The sequence below is a fragment of the Heptranchias perlo genome, chromosome 30, assembly GCF_035084215.1.
Source record: "Heptranchias perlo isolate sHepPer1 chromosome 30, sHepPer1.hap1, whole genome shotgun sequence".
Lineage (NCBI taxonomy): Eukaryota > Metazoa > Chordata > Chondrichthyes > Hexanchiformes > Hexanchidae > Heptranchias > Heptranchias perlo.
Window position 1 is genome coordinate 11,633,699 of NC_090354.1, and position 23,185 is coordinate 11,656,883.

At 39.7% G+C, this 23,185-nt stretch overlaps 1 protein-coding gene across 7 annotated transcripts in view; it reads left to right on the forward strand.

Moving 5' to 3' along the window:
* Window positions 1–22,374, forward strand: part of LOC137299906 (V-type proton ATPase 116 kDa subunit a 1) — a 73,418-nt gene extending 51,044 nt beyond the window's left edge. For all 7 annotated transcript variants that reach the window (XM_067968897.1, XM_067968895.1, XM_067968902.1 and 4 more), the window contains exon 21: window positions 19,345–22,374. In XM_067968897.1, the coding sequence (XP_067824998.1) occupies window positions 19,345–19,438 (94 nt within the window). In that variant the 3' untranslated portion in view covers window positions 19,439–22,374. The remainder of the gene's footprint in view (window positions 1–19,344) is intronic.
* The last annotated feature ends 811 nt before the right edge of the window (window positions 22,375–23,185 follow it).

The following is a 23,185-nucleotide window of genomic DNA, read 5'->3' on the forward strand; positions in this document are numbered from 1 at the left end:
AATTAAATCCAAGTGTAGTTACTATTGATATATGCAGTGGGCAACAAAAAAGGGTTGCATCTTAAGCAAAAGCCTTTTTTTTTTAAGTACTGGAACTTGGAAAATATCTATTGATTGGGAACAATTAGAAGGTAATGTGGGGAAAAGTGTAGAGCATATTGGCTCCTGTAGTTTAGAGGTGGGAGACGAGTTTTCATTCGTAAAGGGCAGTCAGCCCGAGTTAAATAGTGGAGATGTATGAATCAGTTTGCTTGTTTTACATTTGGAGAATGGGGAATATTTATACAGAGCTTTCCCTCAGAAGATTAAATGGATAGGATAGAAGCCATGATTGTATACGATCTGTAGAAAGTGTGGGTGCCATGGGTTGAAGGGCATTTTCTTGAGCTGTGATCCATATTCTTAAAGAAATGAATATGCGTGAAATGCATTGTTCCATTCAATGCCCAATGTCTGCAGGTTGGAATGCCATGCAGTGACCTTTCAAAAATGCATAAAAGAATGATGACTAGTGGGCCTGTTGTCTGTCTAGGAAGATTGTCTCGAAGTCTCAATGTTTGTGTGTGCTTAATTCGTTGCTTTCCTTAAACTTCATTCTTGAGCGATGAACTGTAGGTTGATGAGAACTTATGCACAGAGCACTTTTGTTTTTCTTGAAAGCACTGAGTTTATTTTGGCCTGCCTTTGCTGCTGATTTTGTTTGCAAAAATAAGTGGCTTTGATTTTTAATTAACTTTATAAAAAAATTTCCTTCCTTTAAAAGTGCAGAGTCTGATAAGTAACGGTTTAAGCAGTGCTAAGGCATTAAGTGGCAAAAATTTTGATGTGTTTACATTTTATTTGTACTTTGTGTGACATCTGCTAATTGTCATTTTGGATTATGGTACAATTATTGTTTGTATTTTGCCATTTCACTCCCTTTGCATATGAATTAACTAAAATGGTTTGAGGACTTGCTGTGGAATCCTTGGTATGTTTATGCTTTGGTAGGTTTCCTTTTATATTTAGCCTTTTTCGTGGTGACAGGCAGTGACTAGTGGGGTACCGCAAGAATCAGTGCTTGGGCCCCAGCTATTCACAATATATAGCAATGATTTGGATGAGGGAACCAAATGTGATATTTCTAAGTTTGCTGATGACACAAGACTACGTGGGATCATGAGTTGTGAGGAGGATGCAAAGAGGCTTCAAGGCGATTTAGACAAATTGAGTGAGTGGGCAAATACGTGGCAGATGCAGTATAATGTGGAGAAATGTGAAGTTATCCACTTCGGAAGGAAAAACTGAAAGGCAGAATATTATTTAAGTAGTGATCGATTGGGAAATGTTGATGTACAAAGGGACGTGGGTCTCGTACACCAGCCACTGAAAGCAAACATGCAGGTGCAGCAAGCAGTTAGAAAGGCAAATGGTATGTTGGCCTTCATTGCAAGAGCATTTGAATACAAGAGCAAGGATGTCTTACTGCAGTTATACAGGGCCTTGGTGAGACCACACCTGGAGTATTGTGTGCAGTTTTGGTCTCCTTACCTAAGAAAGGATGTACTTGCCATAGAGGGAGTGCAGCGAAGGTTCACCAGTCTAATTCCTGGGATGGCAGGACTGTCGTATGAGGAGAGATTGGGTTGTCTCGGCCTGTATTCACTCGAGTTTAGAAGAATGAGAGGGGATGTCATTGAAACTTCTGACAGAGCTAGACAGACTGGATGCAGGGAGGATGTTTTCCCTGGCTGGAGGGTCCAGAACAAGAGGTCACAGTCTCAGGATATGGGGTAGGACATTTAGGACTGAGATGAGGAAAAATTTCTTTTAATTCAGGGTGGTGAACCTGTGGAATTCTCTCCCACAGAAGTCTGAGGAGGCCAAGACACTGAACGTATTTAAGAAGGAGCTAGATAGATTTCTAGACACAAAAGGCATCAAGGGGTATGGGGAGAGAGCGGGAATATGATATTGAGATAGAGGATCAGCCATGATCATAGTGAATGGCGGAGCAGGCTCGAAGGGCTGAACAGCCTACTCCTGCTCCTAGTTTCTATGTTTAGCCACCATTGCTATTGGAAATGGATTGATTTTTTTTCTGATCATCTCTGTTCTTTGGCAACATGCCTATAATCAGTATACTAGGTGCTTTTTTAAAAAAAAAACTCACTCAGGTAGTTATTAAATTGATTTTTCTTCATTGTATATAGGGACTTAATTTTTTTTCCTCTTGACTTTAATTCTGGCTCCTTGTAATTTTACACCACCCTCCAGTAAGGTTATATAACACTTTTTGATGTAAGATATATGGCAGGTGAGATGGCAATCCTCACCCCTTGAGTGAAAATACTGTTATCTCTGATGTGATTTCTTTTTTAACCGTGTGTGCGCAGAAATCTTTTGGGCTTCTATACATCACCCAAAAATAATAGTGGGAAACTAAAGTCATTGTTCAGTTTTTTTTCCGGGGTGGGGGGGGGGGGGGAAAGAGAGGGAGAGAGGGGTGCCGTGGGGAGGGGAGAAAATGGGCCAAATTTTAAATTTTCCCCAGCAAATTTTTTTTTAAAGTTTGAGATACACCTTGCTCAAAAGGTTGCTTATGTTTTATTGATGGTCATTATTTATTTCGTACTTTCAGTAATTGGCTTCTGATTGGGACCTCATTAATTGACAAAACAAGCTCATTGATGTTGACAAAAGAACAGAAAGGAATCCGTTTCATTGTCAATGTGGAGAAATATTGCTAAGCTTCAAACTAAAGTTCTCCAAGATAGTTTAACACCGTTTAAAGCAGTGCATTCCGATCATTCATTTAAAATCAAAATTGATCACTTTTTAAAGTTTCTTCCCTTCGTCCCGCATCCCACTCGTGCGCACTGACATACGCACACATCTGTCAGCAGCTGGAGAATGTATCATGGTGGCATCCATCTGCTTACTTGCACCAAAACATTTTGTAAGATTTTATCTGAAATTTGTGGAAGAGTTTTCCTCATAGATCTCCTTTCAGAAGTAATATGCCCCAATAAAAAAAAATCAAACTTTGAGATTTTCTTTCCTGTTCCTTTGAATCCTTTTCAGAATGAGCATACTAGGGGTATGGCTAGGAGGCAATTTTTATTTTGTCCAAATTTTCTATTAATATTTTGCCATGTCAATAACTTCAGAAGTTTTTTTTTAATAGCTTCCTGATTTCTCAGTAGCTTGAGCTATGCAGGCCGGGACATCCCAGGTTTGATTTCTGATCTGCGCTTAGTTAGCTGCTATCAACCATGGTGGTGGAGCACTACAATTGGCTTCAGTATCAGGAAGCGGGGGGGGGAGAAAAACTCAGCCTTGGCTTCTACCCCTAATTGCTATTCAGTGACTCCTGGAAATTCTGTGCATGTAAATCTCTGGGAGGATAGGGTCTTATTGTCCTGTGATGCCTCCATGTGATTGTACTACCTATGGTTGATGCTCAATGTCTTAAGTTCACACATTGAAGAGTGGTCACTGTGGTGAGTCACTGCTTTCAGGAGGAGAGAAATTTGGAGAGGAGGAAATTGTAGAGTTGTTTCAAATGTGTGGTAGGGGATTTTCTGTTGCAAATTTTTGGTCTCTTCTGATACTGATCAACAGTACATTCATGCTCTTTTTACAGCTGACTTCTGATCTTTTAAGTTAAACTTGTAGATTTTAAGTGTACCTTTCCGTGATATCTCAATATAATAGTTGATGGTAATGTGTTTATGTGTGAATGATTACTAATGTAACAGGTTAAATATTGTTAAATTTGCAGCATGCCACAGATTCCTAGAAGTAATGCAGGGACCACATTTTAAATTAGTGTTCAAACCGATGGTTTAACAAAAAAGGGTGCTTTCAAGATTAATTTAGTTTTCCATCTTTCTTCTCACCCTCCCAAGTTTTGTGTCTCATGGAGACAAGAATCATGATTGAGGATGGGAGGATGGTTCCATGGGTCTTAGTGTTGTTAAGTAGCTCGTGCATGTGGCCTTCCTTTGCGTGTGAACCTAGATGGTGAGTGTCAACGGGCGCATTTACCAGTGGGGACATCAGTGCTGAGCCTTATCATATTACCACAGAAGAGCCGAATGGCTACCTTCTGTGCTGTAAAATTCTATGATTTTTATAGTGATGGAAACAGAATTTGTAATTGCTTTTAAAAGGGAAGTGGATATATATTTGAAAAAGAAAAATCTAAGAGTAATGGGACTAAGTGGGATAGCTCTTTCAGAGGAGGTGTAATGGGTCAAATCACCTTCGTGCAGTAAAATTCGATGATCATCTTCTAGCAGGGACACTCCTGGAAAGTGGAAACCCTGACTTTCTTTTTCATCCCCACCTGCCCTTGCCCAGTTGTGCTGAAGGCAATTGTAGCTCACTGCTGCTAAAATCAGGTGGTTCAGCACAGACCAGGATTTGATCCTGGGGGCTTCCTGTTGTGTATTTCTTACTATTACACTGGAAGTTGCCCGTACCTACTTAGCCATTTGGAAATCACAACTTAACCAAACCTTTTATAATCTTTTCTTCATGCTTCCTTTTCCTTTTGACATTTATCATGATTGGAGCTCTGGCCATGTGTTGGTCAGTACAAATATGAAGGTAAACTACCTCATGGCCAGTTTTCTGTAATGCTTGTCAATTGTAGTGAGCCCATTAGTATTTGTGGCAAAAGTTGCTAGAAAGATAATTTCAATACTATGTACCTTGAACCTTGTTGCTCACATTTTTGAATCCAATTGTAAATATTCAACTTCAAACAATCACTTTTCAGTCAGTGCATGCCTCGTAATAAGTTTAAAATGTAAAAACTTAGCAAATGTAATTTTGCCAAAGACTGCATTAATGCTCCCTATTGTTTGAGTTATTTGTGCAGTTAATAAATTTTGCGGATTTAAAGGTTGCACAAAATAAACTCTGTCAATTTAACTGATTTCTTCACGTGGGTGGATTTAAAATAGAATATAAATGTTACCTGATATAAAAGGGGCATGCTCTGCCAACAAATAAAAAGAAAATTACAAATGTAGGAAATCTGAAATAAAAGCAGAAAATGCTGGAAAATAACACAACTGATCTGTCAGCACATGAAAAGAGAAGGCAGGTTAACATTTCTTATGAACTGGTCCTGCTGTGTATTTTACAGCATTTTCTGTTTTTAATTTCTGAGGCACAACAGCTTTAATCAATTTAATTAATTGCCACTAAGGATCAAAAGTCTGTTGCTTAATCTCAAGAATGTATGGAGCTACTTGTTTACCAGAGCTCACAGCTAAGATTATTTGTAAACACCCACTAGCGAGCTGGATACCGCAAACGGTATCTATGGAAATGCATGGGGAAATTAAAAATAAAATTCCACCAAATGTGGCAACTAAAAATATAGGGGACATGGCCTTGTTCAGTATCCCACTGAAAGTTGACATTTTTCTAATTTGAGGCTGAAGTGTCTGGAGCCGATGTTGCCACGTCTGGCCAGTCCTCCCAACGTCACCATCACTTTGCAATTAACCTGGAGTTTCTTACTTCCAGATGGGAAACTTTTAAAGCAGACTTGATTTTTATACTAAAATTCAAGAATTAGAGACAGTGATTTCCTCTCATTCTATTTGTTGAAATTGTTTATTGATTGGCTGTAAAAAGTCCACTGTGGACCATTTAGCATCCCTGCCATGGAACGGGTGGTGGAATTGGAGACTTTGGAATGTTTATATTTTCAAGATTAAATTATATTTATAAAAATAATGAGATCAGTTATTTTGATTTTGCTTCAGTGTTGTTCCTGGAATCTCAACGGCAACAACAACTTGTACCTTTAATGTTGATGAGCCATCTGGGATTTTCTGTATTTCCTCTTTCATGATAAAACAAGCTGGGGGTTTAGAAAGGAGGAGTTGGATGGGGAAGAAAAGACATGACTAGAAACTGTATCCCCTAACGCGGGAAACTAGAACTGATAGATTTGAACCTACTTGATGCAGTTACTTTTCAATGGTGGTTGTGAATGTTTTGTTTTTGCTGCTCATGTGATCAGTTTGTACAGCAGTGGTTATCCAACTGTGGGGAAGCCTTTGAGGTTTGACCAAGTGGGCACAGCTTGGAGGTGGGAAAAGAAAGAAAATAAAATTTCAGATGAGCTTGGAAATTTCAAATTTCAGTATTAAATATTCTGATTGCTTCTGTAACTTAACATAAATGGCACATTTCCTACAAAATGTTTTGTTAGCCTTTCTTCAGTCTCTCACTTAAAAAAAAATCATGTTAAAAGCTAGTTATGTAAATAGCCAGAAAAAATGCATTTTATAGCCTGGTGTGGGTTATGTAATTCCATTTGAAGTGAAAAAAAGTGGTGTAATGTAAAAGGAACTGGGTAATTAGTGTTACTTTATGGAACATGGTGTCATGCCCTGGGTGCTGGGCACTTAAACCCTAGCAATGCCAACCGGCCCAATGAAAACCGATCCCTTTCAGCAGCTTTGAATATCCTATTGCAAAAGTAAATGTACAGATTCGAGAACTAGGACGTTCAGTGTGATTTGCCAAGCAATGATCCAAATGTTCTAATTTCAAAATAGTGTTTGTTTTTAAACATCCCAATGACAGACATGATATTGGAAGCAATAGTTATATTGTAATTCAAGTATAGTAGATCACATTGCCTCTTAATGTCGGCTAGCTGAAGTACGTATTTTTATAAGCCTAGACAATCTTGTGGATAGATTCACTGCATTTCAACTGCACTGTTGCTTTGTATAAGTATCATGTAATCAGAGTAATATTTCAGGTTCTTTTACTGGTGATATAACTCGTGCATGAAGACTTGTCTGCTGATACAACTCTTCAGAACAACTTACAATCTGTGGTCATGTTCTCTCGGATGTTAACTTGTCAACAGTATCCATAGCTAGCAAGACATGGGAAAGTTACAAGAATGTTTTGGTGGGGTGAGGCCTGAAAAGTTTTGAGAACTGTAGAGCACCACTCTTCTACAAAGATAAGTGACAGTGATCTGTGTTTTGCCTGCCCACTTGTTCACATCTTTTTTTGCCATCAGTGGATGCGTCTGCTCGGAGATGTCAGGTATCATATTAATGTGGCCATCCTATTTGGGGTTTCACTATCTTTTACTGCTGTCTGCTGATATATTGTCTCATTAAATTCCTCAGTTCGGTGTGTTGTGGAGTAGCAAAGTTTCTGATTTGGCATTTTATAGTAGAATATGTGGAACCCTTTTTGGTACTCCAATTCTTTTTTGGCTTGTGAATTCAACACCCTCTTGTAGACTGATGGTACAATTGAGGCCTGATAGTATGAACTCTGCATTTTCTGCATGTCAAATTCAACTGAATCAGAATTTACAAATTGTTTTTCTGCAACATGATTTGATTTGGACCTATCTGCATAGGGCAATGGAAGCACACACCACAAGCAACATTGAGTAAAAATATCCAAGATGTGATTGGACCATCCCCCTGATGAGCAAGATCTTTTATTTATCAAGATTGTTTATATTTAAGTTCAATGTATGGAAAGTTGTGACTTCGAAAGTGTCCCTGTTTCTCAATTGTAGGAGATTCTATGATTAGATCTATTTGTTTAACCACAGGTTTACAGTTTAAGCACAAAGGTATTTGGTCCTATCAGCGTCTTGTTATTCATTCATTTTAATGGTATCGTTTTAACTGTCTGCCTTGAGGAATACCACATAGACGAGGCTTGACGTTTCATTAACTTTATAATCCTGCACATCTATGTATGATGATGCTGCTGTAGGTCGAAGTCCTGCAAAAAAAAATGTCCAGAATGTGGAGATTGATGGTCTAGAGGACTACTAAACTGTGTCACATTCTTGTCTCCAGTGAACTTATGGGTGATGGGAAGGTTAACAAGTTTATTTTTTCTGATTTCCATAGGTGACTGAAAGGACGCCATCCATTAAACTTTTATTTTCTGTTAAATTTTTACCTTTTACAACAAACTCCTAATAGCTGGCCTCCAGCATTGGACAATGCTGAGCAGCTCTGAAATGCCTTGATGGGTATTTATATCTTTTTGAAACCTTTTCTGATCTTTTATAAAGTACTGTGTGTGTGTGTTATGTATATAATACATATACACACTCATATTTTAGAGTTTGAAATAGTAGTAGCCTATTTATAAGGGAGTGCACTGAATTGAAGAATTATGAAATAGCATATGGTGTGTCTAATATGACAATTCCCCCAAATAGTACTAAAAATGCATTTTTTTTCCTGGCCCACATTTGGCAAAATTGTTCTGAAGCTAGGGGAAAAGATGTAAAAAAAAGGGAAATTGCAGAATAATTAGGAGATTTAAATCTTAATTTCGGATTGAAACAGCAAGATCGGAAGTTTGGTACGTGAATGGAGGCTGAAGGTGTTAGTTCTCAAAAGCACAAATTATGACTCATGCTTCTGCAGTTTTCTCGCTTAGTTCTTTTAATACCCATGTCCTGGAGATTTGTCTATCTTAAGTCCCATTATTTTCTCCACTATCAATTTTTTTTTACTTGTATGAAACATACAAGTTCTTCCCCTTGACTTATTTTTAGGTTCCTTTGTACCACTGGCATTTTGTCCTCTTGCTCTACTATGAAAACTGATGCAAAAGTATTAATTTAACAAGTCTGCCATTTCCTTATTATCCATTATAGTCTCGCCTGCATCTTTAATGGACCCTTTACACACAATATATTTATAAAAATGTTTGCTGTTAGCTTTGATATTCCTTCAAAGTTTTTATTCATATTCCATTTTTGCACCTCTAGAGCAGGCAGGTACATCAGAGAACAAGTTACTTTGGACATTTCTTGGTGCCTGGCTGATTGGTCTGAGAGCAAGCTGTCTGCATGACTTGGTTGGGGAAACAATCGGTAGCATGAGAACACCTAAAGGGGAGGGGAAAAGAAAGAAAAATGAACAATTTTTTGAAAAATTTCAAATTAAGGTGGGAATGTTGAAAACAAAAATTAAGTACAGCAGTGCAGGCTCTTTGAAGATGGCATTTTATTAGTGATGAGGAAATTTTCCATTGTTTCCTCTCATTGCCCCTGTAATCCAGACTTGATGTCTCTGGCAAAAAGTTGAGCTTCGTTCAGTTAGTCGCAATCTTTCCTCTGAATCGAAAGTTTGTGGGTTCAAACTTCACTCAAGGACTTGAACACAAAATCTAGGCTGATACTTCCTACAGTACTACAGGTGTGCTACATTGGCAGAGGTGCTGACTTTTGATGAGATGCTAAACAGAGGCCCTATCTGCCCGCTCAGTTGGACGTAAAAGGTCCCTTGGCACCATTCAAAGAACCACCAAGCATTCTGGTCACCATTCCCCTCTCAACCACCACTAAAAACAGATTAGCTGATCTTCCATTAATTTGCTGGTTGTGTGCAAATTGGCTGCTATGTTTGCCTACATAACATTCATTCATTCCATTTGGAAAAAGTAATTCATTGGTTGTGAAGAACTTTGAGACATCCTACGAATGTAATGGGGTGCTTTATAATTGTAATTTTATTTTCTTTCTCATTAAAAAGTGGTACCATTTCAGCTTAGTTTTGATGTGCATCTATTTTAAAGCAAGGATAACCATTCTGAGAAATGATTCCCCAGAGCTGTTCAGTGCCTTAAAGAATATATTTGCATCAAAGCAATCCTTTTAATAAAGCTATGGTTATGAAAGAGGTATAACTCATTGTTGTGGGTAGTTGGAAGAAATTGGCCTTTTATTTTCTTGGAAGCACACTTGATTTGTGGCGTGGATTGCTCTCTGCACCCACGTGCATGTTTGGGCTGTAGAGCAGATTTAATCATATTCTGCTTATAGAAGTGAGTGGGATGTTATTGGAACAGCTGGCTGTCAGTAAAGCTTCCAGTAATTCAAAAGAGCTTTGGCATGCTTCATCTGCATCCACTGAAATATAGTGTCTGTAAAAGAATACATTTGATACCTGCAAACAGATTTTTGTTAAAATAGGAGGTATCTCCCAATGTGCATGAACTTTTCTTCTTTTTGTCTATATAGTATTGTACCATTTTGTTTTTTCAAAAAAATCTTGGCATGAACTCTTGGAAGCATCTGATTTCAAAATACTCAGATGTTTACAAATAAAATCATCCTAAGTCAGAAATTAAGAAACTAGATCATAACAAATTGGCTTCTATAATAAATCAACACCATTTAGACTCTCACCCATTTGGTTCCAAAGAATTTGTCCTGATAAGAGAGTTCGGAGAACTAATCTGTAGGATGAAATTGCATTAATCATTCTAGCATTCCCCAAACACATCCCATCGCTGAGAGAAAAACACACGCATACACAGACACACTGTTCTCTTGGCAAGTAGTCAAACATACATGCTACCTACCCTTGCCCCCTCAAGCCAGCCATTATGTGTATTATAGTAGCCCATTGTGAGACTACCATCACATTTCCCTTGTGTCTCAATGGGAAAGCTCATGGCCTCCACTGAATCTTGCTGTCTGGCATAGCTGAGGGTGGGGCGGGGAGTGGGGGGGTGGGTGTGTGAGATTATACCCATTTATTAAAATTTCCACTTTTCCTCATGCTGATCTGTTAAACTCTATTAACAAATAACTGGCTGTAGATGTATCCCATATTTCTTTGAATGTGGCCATTGATAAGTTATTCAAAAGAATTGCTTCTAAATTTGTAAACTCACTTTTTTATAAAGTTTTAATGCTGATTGATAAGGATGTTCCCAAGGATGGGTGAAACTAGAACGAGGGGGCATAATCTTAGAATAAGGGGCTGCTCTTTCAAAACTCAGATGAGGAGAAACTTCTTCACTCAGAGGGTAGTAGGTCTGTGGAATTTGCTGCCCCAGGAAGCTGTGGAAGCTACATCATTAAATAAATTTAAAACAGAAATCGACAGTTTCCTAGAAGTAAAGGGAATTAGGGGTTACGGGGAGCGGGCAGGAAATTGGACATGAATTTAGATTTGAGGTTAGGATCAGATCAGCCATGATCTTATTGAATGGCGGAGCAGGCTCGAGGGGCCGATTGGCCTACTCCTGCTCCTATTTCTTATGTTCTTATGATCAATGTGAGGGAAGTTTGTGAAGGGGAAATGAAACTTTTCTACTTTTAGCACCCAATATCTAGCGTTACCAAATTAGGATAGTACATGTCAGATGCAGAGTCAGGCTTTATGCTGTTTGTGCCCAATATTGTACATTACCCTCACCTTCAGAAGAACACTTCTGCCACCATCCCTATGGCTGCTGAGTGAGACTGACTCATACCAGCTTTTGCCAGATTATGGGCAACTTTGTGCTATGGATACAACCAACCGGGAACTGACTTGGAACTGTTATAAATCTATTTTGCTGATAACCCTCTCCGTTCCCAGAAAAGACATTTTCAACCCATCGTTCTGGGCTGTATTCAAACCCAGGTCAAAGAACAGTTTGCTAACCTGCGCCACCTACTGTCCATGATGCAGGCTTTTCTTGTACTATCAATCAATTTGCATATCTTGTAATACATTTCTGTATGTTGGAAATAGTTCTTTTATTGTAAGCAATGAATGAATGAAAAAGTATAATATGAGTCTTCTAAAAATATTTATCTTGTATTTTAGTCATAAAGTAAATGCTTTTACAGGCGATGAGGTTTATTTTTTAATTTTCATGCCCATTTGCTCTTTTGCTGGACACCTATTGTATTCAAACTTTAGCAGTATCAGATGAAAGCAGTAGTATTTTCTATTTCATACATTTTAAATGAAGATTTGTCCTACAGTGGACTCTACAGCAACATTCTGACCTTCCACACCACATTCTCTTCTCCCCCCCCCCCCCCCCCCCAACTTAATACTTTCCATCTGTACCTTCAGTTTTTTGGGGGGAGTGGCTGCTTATTAAAGATTGAACATTAACTGTTTGAAATGAAACCTTTTGTTAAAATTTGGGTTGGTTGTATTGTGTAGTTTCATACAGAAATTTTGTAGAAATTCCATTTCAAATCCAGTGACTGGATATTGCAGCATTCTTGCTTGTGTTTTAAATGGATCCAAAGCATATCTTGACAGTAGCTCTAGCCCAGAAGGGTCTGTAGGGATGATCTTTTTGGCTTGTAGTGACTTTACTGAAATGTTAAGTCAATGATGAGTATTCATTCTTGCTGTGTTTGTGACTGGGAGCGTGAGAAGATGAAGTGTATATGGAGGTTAATTTGTATTAAAAATAACAATACCATGGTCAGGGAATATAATGCAGGATAAATCTACCTTGTGTCTTGATACTTGCAATGGTTTTTTTTAAGGAAAATTGCTAAATTGTAACTCATCCATGATATTGCTAAGGATCTTCTTTAAATCAAAGAGTGCCATCTTGCATATGCATTCCTTCCTGCAGCCCCATCTGTGAAAGTGCTTCATGTGTAATGTGTACTGCAGTATTTTTTTCTTAATAAAATTATCTTACTTGCTTTTGAAATACCATAGAAATTTGACCCAACATTCCAGTCAGAGATGGTGTATGAGATCCAGTTACCTCTTGAGACAGAATGCCTTTTTCTCTTTAGCAGTCTATGAAGGGGGTATTTTAAGATTCAGAAGTGCTAAAATTGCAAAATACATTGGTGGCTTGTGGTAGATTCAGTGCTGAATTGTTGGCACTCCAACCTGTGGGCCAGGTTCAAATCTCAGTTTTGACTAACATTCATTCTACCCTTCCTCTGGAAGGTGAGTTTCCCCAGCTTGTGTCTGGTTTCCTGAAGAACAGACCGATTACATGTGGCACTTATCACCAAGTCACATCTTTGTTTCTTTTCTGACTTGTCTGGCACCTTCTTTACACACCTCACCTACTATTCCATCCCTCCTATCTTTTGTTTAAAATACTAGTTGTCTACTGCCACCACAAGTCCTAAACTGAGGTTTCCTTTGCTTCTTCAGCTTCTGCACTGAGCAACTCTTCATCCTCTGATTTCAGTTTCCATCTCCGCTCCCCTTGCCACCTGTCCTCAGAATTCACCACTTCTCCGTCCCCTCTAAACCTCTCCCTCCATATAAACTGTTACACATATTCATGGCTACCACCTCAACCTTGACATCTCTCATGGATTCTCTACTCCCATGGTCTTGATCATTGAGGCCAGCTCTGACCACTTCATTATATCCCTCACCACCCACAGCACCAACCCCACTTTCTTTTGCATCTGCCACAGGAAAATACTTCCTCCAAGTCACTTACAACTGCATTTTCAAACTTCCACTGCCTAAATTTTGCCTGTCCATTCACCACAATACCTCCTGCAGCTGTCAGTTTGGACATCTATTCCCTTATCCCCAGTAAAAGCTTCACTCTCTTCTATTCCAGTCATTCCCCCAGTCTGGCCCCAATCTTCGCTCCCTCATACTTAAACATATTTTGTGTACAACTGCTTTTGCAGTCCATGACCAGAGCTGACTGAACTGCAACAAGCTCTACCGATCCTCACTCCCCTTTGCCAAAACTACCCACTACAGTAGTATCATTCTGGAAAGCACAGATAATCCCTGAGTGCTTTACTGCACTACCAACTGTCTCCTTAAACCCCTCTCCCTTGCTTTCTCCACTCTCTAACTAGCAATAAGTGTGAGGAGGTCAGGGACTTCTTTGCTGCCAAGATAAAGACTGTTGATTCTGCTCCCTTGGCTGCTTCCTCCCTTTCCCCTTGCCTCCCAATCCCCAAGCTCATCTCATCCATGAGGCCCACCTCCTGCTTTCTTGACCCCATTCCCAGTAAACTGCTAACCACTCAACTTTCCTTCCTGTCCCCCCATGCTAGATGACATTGTAAATGGTTCCTTCTCCTTATGTGCTGTCCCCCTCCGTTTCAAAACTACTATCATCACCACCACCTCAAAAAAAAAAAAACACCCCTCTCGACCCCTTTGTGCCACCGCTCAACCTCCAATCTCACTTTCCTCTCAAGTCCATGGATGTATTGTCACCTCCAAAATCCGTACCCATCTCTCTCAAGACATTGAACCGAGGCCCCAAGTGCCCCCTCAAGTGTACGTAAAAGACCCCACAGCACTATTTCGAAGAAGAGCAGGGAAGTTCTCCCCAGTGTCCTGGCCAATATTCATCCCTCAACCAACATCACTAAAAAACAGATGATCTTGTCTACCACATTGCTGTTTGTGGGAGTTTGCTGTGCGCAATCTGGCTGCCGCATTTCCTATATTACAACAGTGACTACACTTCAAAAGTACTTCGTTAGCTGTAAAGCGCTTTGGGACGTCCTGAGGTCATAAAAGGCACTATATAAATGCAAGTCGTCTTTTCTTTTCTTGCTTTCTTTGACCTGCGGCTTTTGACACAGTCGACCACACCATCCTCATCCAATGCCTCTCAGTGGGACTGCACTTTGTTTCCACTCTTGCCTATCCAACTGTAACCAGCATATCTCCAGCAATGGCTTCTCTTCCGGCCCTCGCACAGACCGTGTATCCTCTCCATCACACAGACTTCCTCCTTCCTAACATCACCCACCTCAGCCCATCTTCCACTGAAACCCACATCCGTGCTTTTGCCACCTCTAATTCGACCATTTCATTGCTCTCCTGGCCTCCCTTCCATCTTCCACCTGCCGTAAACTCTGCTGCTCATAACCTATCCCTTATTTGGTCTTGCTAGCCTATCACCCTTGTCCATGCTGCCGTATATTGGCCCCTGATCACCCAATGCCTGAAATTTAAATCTGTGTTCCTCTAGCTTCTTGTGCATCTGCCCTCCCTTCATCCCACTGTTAGCAGTTGTGCCATCAGTTGCCAAGGGGCCATAGAATCATAGAATCATAGAAGTTACAACATGGAAACAGGCCCTTCGGCCCAACATGTCCATGTCGCCCAGTTTATACCACTAAGCTAGTCCCAATTGCCTGCACTTGGCCCATATCCCTCGATACCCATCTTCCCCATGTAACTGTCCAAATGCTTTTTAAAAGACAAAATTGTACCCGCCTCTACTACTGCCTCTGGCAGCTCGTTCCAGACACTCACCACTCTTTGAGTGAAAAAATTGCCCCTCTGGATCCTTTTGTATCTCTCCCCTCTCACCTTAAATCTGTGCCCCCTCGTTATAGACTCCCCTACCTTTGGGAAAAGATTTTGACTATCGACCTTATCTATGCCCCTCATTATTTTATAGACTTCTATAAGATCACCCCTTAACCTCCTACTCTCCAGGGAATAAAGTCTCAGTCTATCCAACCTCTCCCTGTAAGTCAAACCATCAAGTCCCGGTAGCATCCTAGTAAATCTTTTCTGCACTCTTTCTAGTTTAATAATATCCTTTCTATAATAGGGTGACCAGAACTGTACACAGTACTCCAAGTGTGGCCTCACCAATGCCCTGTACAACTTCAACAAGACATCCCAACTCCTGCATTCAATGTTCTGACCAATGAAACCAAGCATGCTGAATGCCTTCTTCACCACCCTATCCACCTGTGACTCCACTTTCAAGGAGCTATGAATCTGTACTCCCAGATCTCTTTGTTCTATAACTCTCCCCAACGCCCTACCATTAACGGAGTAGGTCCTGGCCCGATTCGATCTACCAAAATGCATCACCTCACATTTATCTAAATTAAACTCCATCTGCCATTCATCGGCCCACTGGCCCAATTTATCAAGATCCCGTTGCAATCCTAGATAACCTTCTTCACTGTCCACAATGCCACCAATCTTGGTGTCATCTGCAAACTTACTAACCATGCCTCCTAAATTCTCATCCAAATCATTAATATAAATAACAAATAACAGCGGACCCAGCACCGATCCCTGAGGCACACCGCTGGACACAGGCATCCAGTTTGAAAAACAACCCTCGACAACCACCCTCTGTCTTCTGTCGTCAAGCCAATTTTGTATCCAATTGGCTACCTCACCTTGGATCCCATGAGATTTAACCTTATGTAACAACCTACCATGCGGTACCTTGTCAAATGCTTTGCTGAAGTCCATGTAGACCACGTCTACTGCACAGCCCTCATCTATCTTCTTGGTTACCCCTTCAAAAAACTCAATCAAATTCGTGAGACATGATTTTCCTCTCACAAAACCATGCTGACTGTTCCTAATTAGTCCCTGCCTCTCCAAATGCCTGTAGATTCTGTCCCTCAGAATACCCTCTAACAACTTACCCACTACAGATGTCAGGCTCACTGGTCTGTAGTTCCCAGGCTTTTCCCTGCCGCCCTTCTTAAACAAAGGCACAACATTTGCTACCCTCCAATCTTCAGGCACCTCACCTGTAGCGGTGGATGATTCAAATATCTCTGCTAGGGGACCCGCAATTTCCTCCCTAACCTCCCATAACGTCCTGGGATACATTTCATCAGGTCCCGGAGATTTATCTACCTTGATGCGCGTTAAGACTTCCAGCACCTCCCTCTCTGTAATATGTACACTCCTCAAGACATCACTATTTATTTCCCCAAGTTCCCTAACATCCATGCCTTTCTCAACCGTAAATACCGATGTGAAATATTCATTCAGGATCTCACCCATCTCTTGTGGTTCCGCACATAGATGACCTTGTTGATCCTTAAGAGGCCCTACTCTCTCCCTAGTTACCCTTTTTCCCTTTATGTATTTGTAGAAGCTCTTTGGATTCACCTTTGCCTGATCTGCCAAAGCAATCTCATATCCCCTTTTTGCCCTCCTGATTTCTCTCTTAACTCTACTCCGGCAATCTCTATACTCTTCAAGGGATCCACTTGATCCCAGCTGCCTATGCATGTCATATGCCTCCTTCTTATTTTTGACTAGTGCCTCAATCTCCCGAGTCATCCAAGGTTCCCTACTTCTACCAGCCTTGCCCTTCACTTTATAAGGAATGTGCTTACACTGAACCCTGGTTAACACACTTTTGAAAGCCTCCCACTTACCAGACGTCCCTTTGCCTGCCAACAGACTCTCCCAATCAACTTCTGAAAGTTCCTGTCTAATACCATCAAAATTGGCCTTTCCCCAATTTAGAATTTTAACTTTTGGGCCAGACCTATCCTTCTCCATAGCTATCTTAAAACTAATGGAATTATGATCACTGGTCCCAAAGTGATCCCTCACTAACACTTCTGTCACCTGCCCTTCCTTATTTCCCAAGAGGAGGTCAAGTTTTGCCCCCTCTCTAGTCGGGCCATCCACATACTGAATGAGAAATTCCTCCTGAATACACTCAACAAATTTCTCTCCATCCAAGCCCCTAATGCTATGGCTGTCCCAGTCAATGTTGGGAAAGTTAAAGTCCCCTACTATTACCTATATCCCTCCGCTTCTCCACCTCTCTCTCCTTTCCATCTCCCTCTCCTCCTTTAAGATTCTCCTTAAACCCACACCTTTGACCAAGGTTTTGGTAACTCATCCTAATATTTCCTTCTTTGACATGGCATCACCTCTGTGAAGCATCTTTGTACATTTTTCAATGATAACAGCACTATATAAATATAAGTTGTTTAGTGGTGGTCTGACCTCCCCATTATACGGAGTAGGCTTATGGGCGATTTGACAGAAGTGGCATTGCATGGGTGGAGGGAAGGAAAACATGAAACAACTTTAAAATGCTTTGGTGTAAATTGTTTGATTCTAAAACAAAATTAAATGAATGGACAAAGACTATTTAATTCACTTCATTTTGAGGAAGAGGAAAGAACAAAGCATCGTATTGTATAATATAAATTTTGCAGACCGTAAAGAGTTGAGACAAAGGTTTTTTAGTCCTAAATATATCTGCCTACATTAGTGCATCAGTAGGTAATTTACAGAATTCTTAAACCATGTTCAAAGTAGATTAACTGCTTGCCTGACCTACTTGATTTAATAAGACTTCAAAAGCTGATTAGAGCTAGAGTGTGAGCTGACTTAAGGTGCTACATTGGATATAGAATACCAATGATGGGCAAATGTGCTAAAATGAAGTGTTATGGGTAAGGGAAAACCAGTTAGTTAACTGGACAGATTTACTGGCTGGAAGTCAGAAAGACCAAGGTACTGCCTGCATGGTTTTGAGTAGTGAATAGACCAATTTTTGCATTTTCAGCAGATACTACAGTGAGAACTTTCTTTGGCTTACGAAGTAGAAACATTTTTTGTCTGTACCAGTGTTATCAGTATAAAAATTAATGGTACCTAGGTTTAAAATTCTTATGAATTGCTGGATTAAATGTAAATCATGCTTAAATGAACAGTCTCTCAGCACCAAAGGGTATTCATGAACCACATATTAAAAACTTGCATGGAATTGAGCCTGTCCCTGATGTGGATATTGAATCAAACTGCTCAGGGTAAAGTTGTCCTTATGCTGTGCAAATCCACAGTGGCAAACCTGGCAGAGGACCACATAGATCCAGTCTGTCATTAAGTTCTGACATTGTTCCTCATTAAGTTTAAGAACATTCATTACAGCTGCACCAGGCACAATGTTTGGACTTCCATAAACAGCACAGCTTGAGATTGTGACACATTTGCCATAAGTGTTCTGGTATTTTTGTAGTGTTATTAGCTGATCACACTTTTGATTAAGATTTACTAAGATACGGAAAAGTGCAGAGTCTACTTGGGCCAAATTTTCACATGCAAGAGCTAAGGAGCATTCTTTACTTATTCATTTGTATCCATTGTAGTGTGCATGTTGGCAAGGTTATTACTCAGGCAAACGTGTGGATTTTATTTTTGCACAGCAACGGCAAATGATGTCAGCTGAAATAAAACCTGTTTTACAGTAACCTATTGCTAAACTGGTTGCTGAATCAATTGAGCCTCTAAATCCATAGCACACCATTCATAGGCTGAGAAGTTGGGCAGAGGACCCATTACTAAACCTTTACCAATACTGTTTTGTAGCCAACTGGTAATCAAGGGTAGGTTCAGAGGCCTTGTATTATTTTTCTTCCATCCCTCTGGGTAATTGCTTGGCATCCCTGCCGCAAGGACTGAACTTAAGTGCCTTGAAATTACGTTGTGAGGTGATGGGTTATTGAATTCATCTGAAATTCCACTGCTATTTCAACGAAGGCATCAGACTCTCAAATAAATGGGTTATTTCCTCTGGTAAAATTGTTGTGATAAGAATTTCTGTTCAACTTCTTAAACTTTCATACCTGATTGTCCCACAGCATAATTTCAAGGCCGCTGCATTTGAAACTGTGATCATGAGGCTATGTCTTATTACTTTTGTAACACAATGTAATTGTATACTAAAGCAGTGTTTTACTGTGGCCAAATGTAATATCAGTTAATATCAAAATGTTTTGTTCTTTTCAGACCTGCCAGTGCCATCTGAGAGATATTAAATTAATATCTTCTGTTTTCACAGGGTCGAGTTCCAAAACAAATTCTACTCTGGCTCTGGTTACCAGTTTGTTCCCTTCTCCTTTGAAAGCATTCTTGAAGGAAGGTTCGAAGAGTAAAACTGCGCACGTGTTAATTTTCAAGACCTGCCTGTGTTGTAAAAGTATCTATTGTGATGTGCATATAGATCATGTAATTTAGTCCCTCTTGTATCCTAATACAACATTGCAGTTGATTTTGATGTTGCTTTTCTGCATGCACTGAAACCAAATGGTTTCCCTATGTCAATCAACGCAGTCGTGAAGTGTGACTATTGCATTGTAACTGAACTTGTGTCCTACTCAAAGTGTTCACTTAATGGTTTCTTGCAGTATAATTATCCCTTCAGCAAAAATGTGGTGTTGTGTTCATGTAGATAAGCTGTTCACTTTGTGTCTTGGGAAGGCTAAGACTAATCTGACAGTATTGCAGTATTATACTTCCCAATCACTCATTTACACATTCAGGATGTGAATTTCCAGATTTGTAACTAACTTTTTATTTATTTAATTTCACGTGGAGAGGTGGAGGGCAGAGAGTCGGATTGAAAGAAAAGGTGGGTGAGGGCACTAGAACATACTATTTGGAAGGCATTCTTGGCCCTAAAAACACACCGTACCATTGATATGTAAGTTGTAAATATATGACCTAGTTGTAGGAAGCTTGCTAAACACGGAGCTGTCACTGTGGGCGAAGTGTGAGTGGTAAGGTGAAGGTTGAGTGCACAAAGCAAGACTGTGTTTAGAAAATACCAATCTCGGGGAAGTTGTTGTGGAATTGTGTTCAGGATACCCACCCTTTGGGAGAAGAATTACTCTGGCTGCTATGTAGTGAAATTCTAAAAGAATTCTTTTTGATTGCTTTTACAATGATGCTGCACCGTAGGGACAAGAACTGTTCTGGTCACTATGTGATTACACTTTTTAACTTTGCTGTTTTTCTTCTCAACTTGTTCTTCTGGAAAAAAATTGTGGAGTTGCTATATTGCTGATTGCCCCTAGATCAGTATCTGTTACTTCACTGAACCAACCTTCTCATTTCTTACTCTCAGCCTGAGTGTCCATTTTTTTTTCTTATTGTAGGCCATCTCTCTACTTAGTCACTGATTTTATTCCCCTGTCCAGTATAATGAGGATATCTCATGTAGTTAAGCCCTCAACTCACTTCTCATTTGGGTCTAAAGGGAACATCATGGAGAGTAGAGGGAAAAAAAAGTCATTCTGTTGGCTTAGATAGAGTATACAGCAGTGCATTTTAGTTGCTTTGGAAATTCTGGTAATTCTTATAGTTGATTTAAAAATACAAAGAAATAATTTAACGGAAAGCTATCTGGTTCAGTTTTAAATTGCTGTCATTGCATTTTGCAAATAACTTATCATTTTTGCAGTGAAAAGTTGCACCACATATCTCGCTCTGAATATGTTAATGCCCTCATACCATTGGTAAATATTCACCCCTCGTGGATTGATATTGATATGACCCCTGACGCCATCTTTGTACCCCCAGATTTCCAAGCAGCAGTAGATGTTGTGGAGTTGAAGTCCTCACACTGCTACTTTCATTATATGCACCAAAGGTTTAACACCTACTTTGAATCCACTACATCCATTCCAGGACAGTGTAAATGAGATGTCCCTCATCTCCGCTGTGACCTGAGCGAAACAGGACTGTGTTCATGCATCAATTGTAAATTCTCCCAAGACCATTAGAGAGCCTGACGTGCATTGATGTTACGGGTTATTGTAAAATTCTGGCATTCTACCATCATTGTGACATCTACATGAAATTTCACTTTGGGATGACCAGATTAATGGACAGTCTGCATCATCTATCATAAGAGTCTTGCAGGATGAAAACCCCACTTGCCACTCTCACCCTTTTGACCTGTTGCACTATGATCATGCTGCATGTCAACTTTGCGGTGAAGGGAAGGGGAAATAACTAGCATTAAATAAAATTGTGGTTATGTTTAGTGGTTTTCTGATCAGGACAAGTCACCTTTGTACTTTTATCAGTATATTCCAATGTAGGCAAATAGTAATGACTGTTGATTTGGAAGTTACTCTGTCCTTCACCGACCAACCTATACTATGATGTGCCCGAATATTTGATTTGTACTGGCTGATGTATTTTGTGATGTAAGGCGACTGTGTGACCCTTGACATCAAACCAACAATGTATCAAATTGCCACCCCACTCTGTTTAGTGAGGACATTAAATTCCAACTTTAAAATGTCACAATAACTTTGTGTATGTACTTCCAGAATGGCTGCACCAGGAGTGATGAATCCTACTTGTTTGCTAATACTTGTTCACTGTTGTGATTTTTGTTTACATATTTTGACTGTTTACAGCTTGTGAATGTGCGTCCAGTTGAAGCTGAAGGTTCTTTAATCACCTCATTGCCATTGTTTATGAACTATTATTCCAATCTGATTAAAACTTGTGCATAATGTCAACTTGTATTTAACCATAGAATAAAAATGTGGTGGAGTGTAAAAATGTTCATGGGCACTCTGAATTGCTTTGATTCTTGATTGGTAGTTTTTGTACCTGCTTGTCAACCTTTTCAATAATCATCCCATCGATCAGTAACAGTGATTTGTTTTTATCAGTGGTATTTGAACCAGTGAGATGGCAGTGTGACATTTCCATATGTGACTCTTGGTGCTAGATGCAAGACTTCTAATTATATGGACGGCATACCAAGATGTTAATTGTGTCGTTTTGTAATTGAACTTTTAGCTGTTTGAAGTGCAACACTGTTATGGCTGATCCTCATTCAGTGCCATAGCAGAGCTGCTGTAAATGGGCAGTCTCAATAATAGGCTGCTGAAATTTTAATAAATGGCTGGAATCCATAGGAACAAAACATTTTTCCTCGTGACTCAGGAGCTGTTTCAGCTGTCTGTTTTATTTTTAATGGTTGAATCACAATATTTCTAGCATAAAAAAATCAAGCTATGGAAATAGAGCTGGGATATTTAAAAATAAAAGGACTTTGGGGAAAAATTGACATTTATGGTGTCTGTTGTGGTGTTTATTGGCTGTGAAGCGCTTTGCGACGTCCTGAGGTTGTGCAAGGCGCTACGTAATGCAAATCTTTTTGTAAAATAATCAAAGTTGTAGTAGAGGCCATGAAGTTGAACATTTTTATGTACAGTACATTATCCAAGCTAGTACAGACAAAGAGAGACTGTAGAAAATAACAGCTGTTGTATATTTCCCAGTACAAATATTTATTAGATAAATTCAACATTAGAAGGATGAGAACAGATTTGATAAATTGTCGCCCCCTTAATAATGTACACTATACCATACAGGCTGCCTCTTGCTACCCCAAAATAAGGTCTTGTGGGCCGAACAACTGAATTGACAGCTATATGTAAATATATCTAGAATCCAAAATACCAACTTGCTAGCAATCTTCCCCACTCCTTGTATAGAATTGAAGATCCAGCCTTGCCATTTAATTGTCTCATACTCAGCCAAGTACATAAGAGTCCCCCCAGTCTTGTTTTCATTTCTGTTAAATCTAATTCTTTTGTAAGCTTAAAAAATCTTGTATTTTGCGCAAGGTTTTCATTGATAAACAAAAGCAAAATACTGCGGATGCTGCAAATCTGAAATAAAAACTGAAAATGTTGAAAATACTCAGCCTGTCAGGCAGCATCTGTCGCGACAGAAACAGAGTTAACATTTCAGGTCGATGACCTTTCGTCAGAACTGGAAGAAATTAGAGATTCAACAGTTTATAGACAAGTACCGAGCCAGGGTAGGAGTGGGAAGAACACAAGGGAAGGTCTGTGATAGGGTGGAAGGCAGGA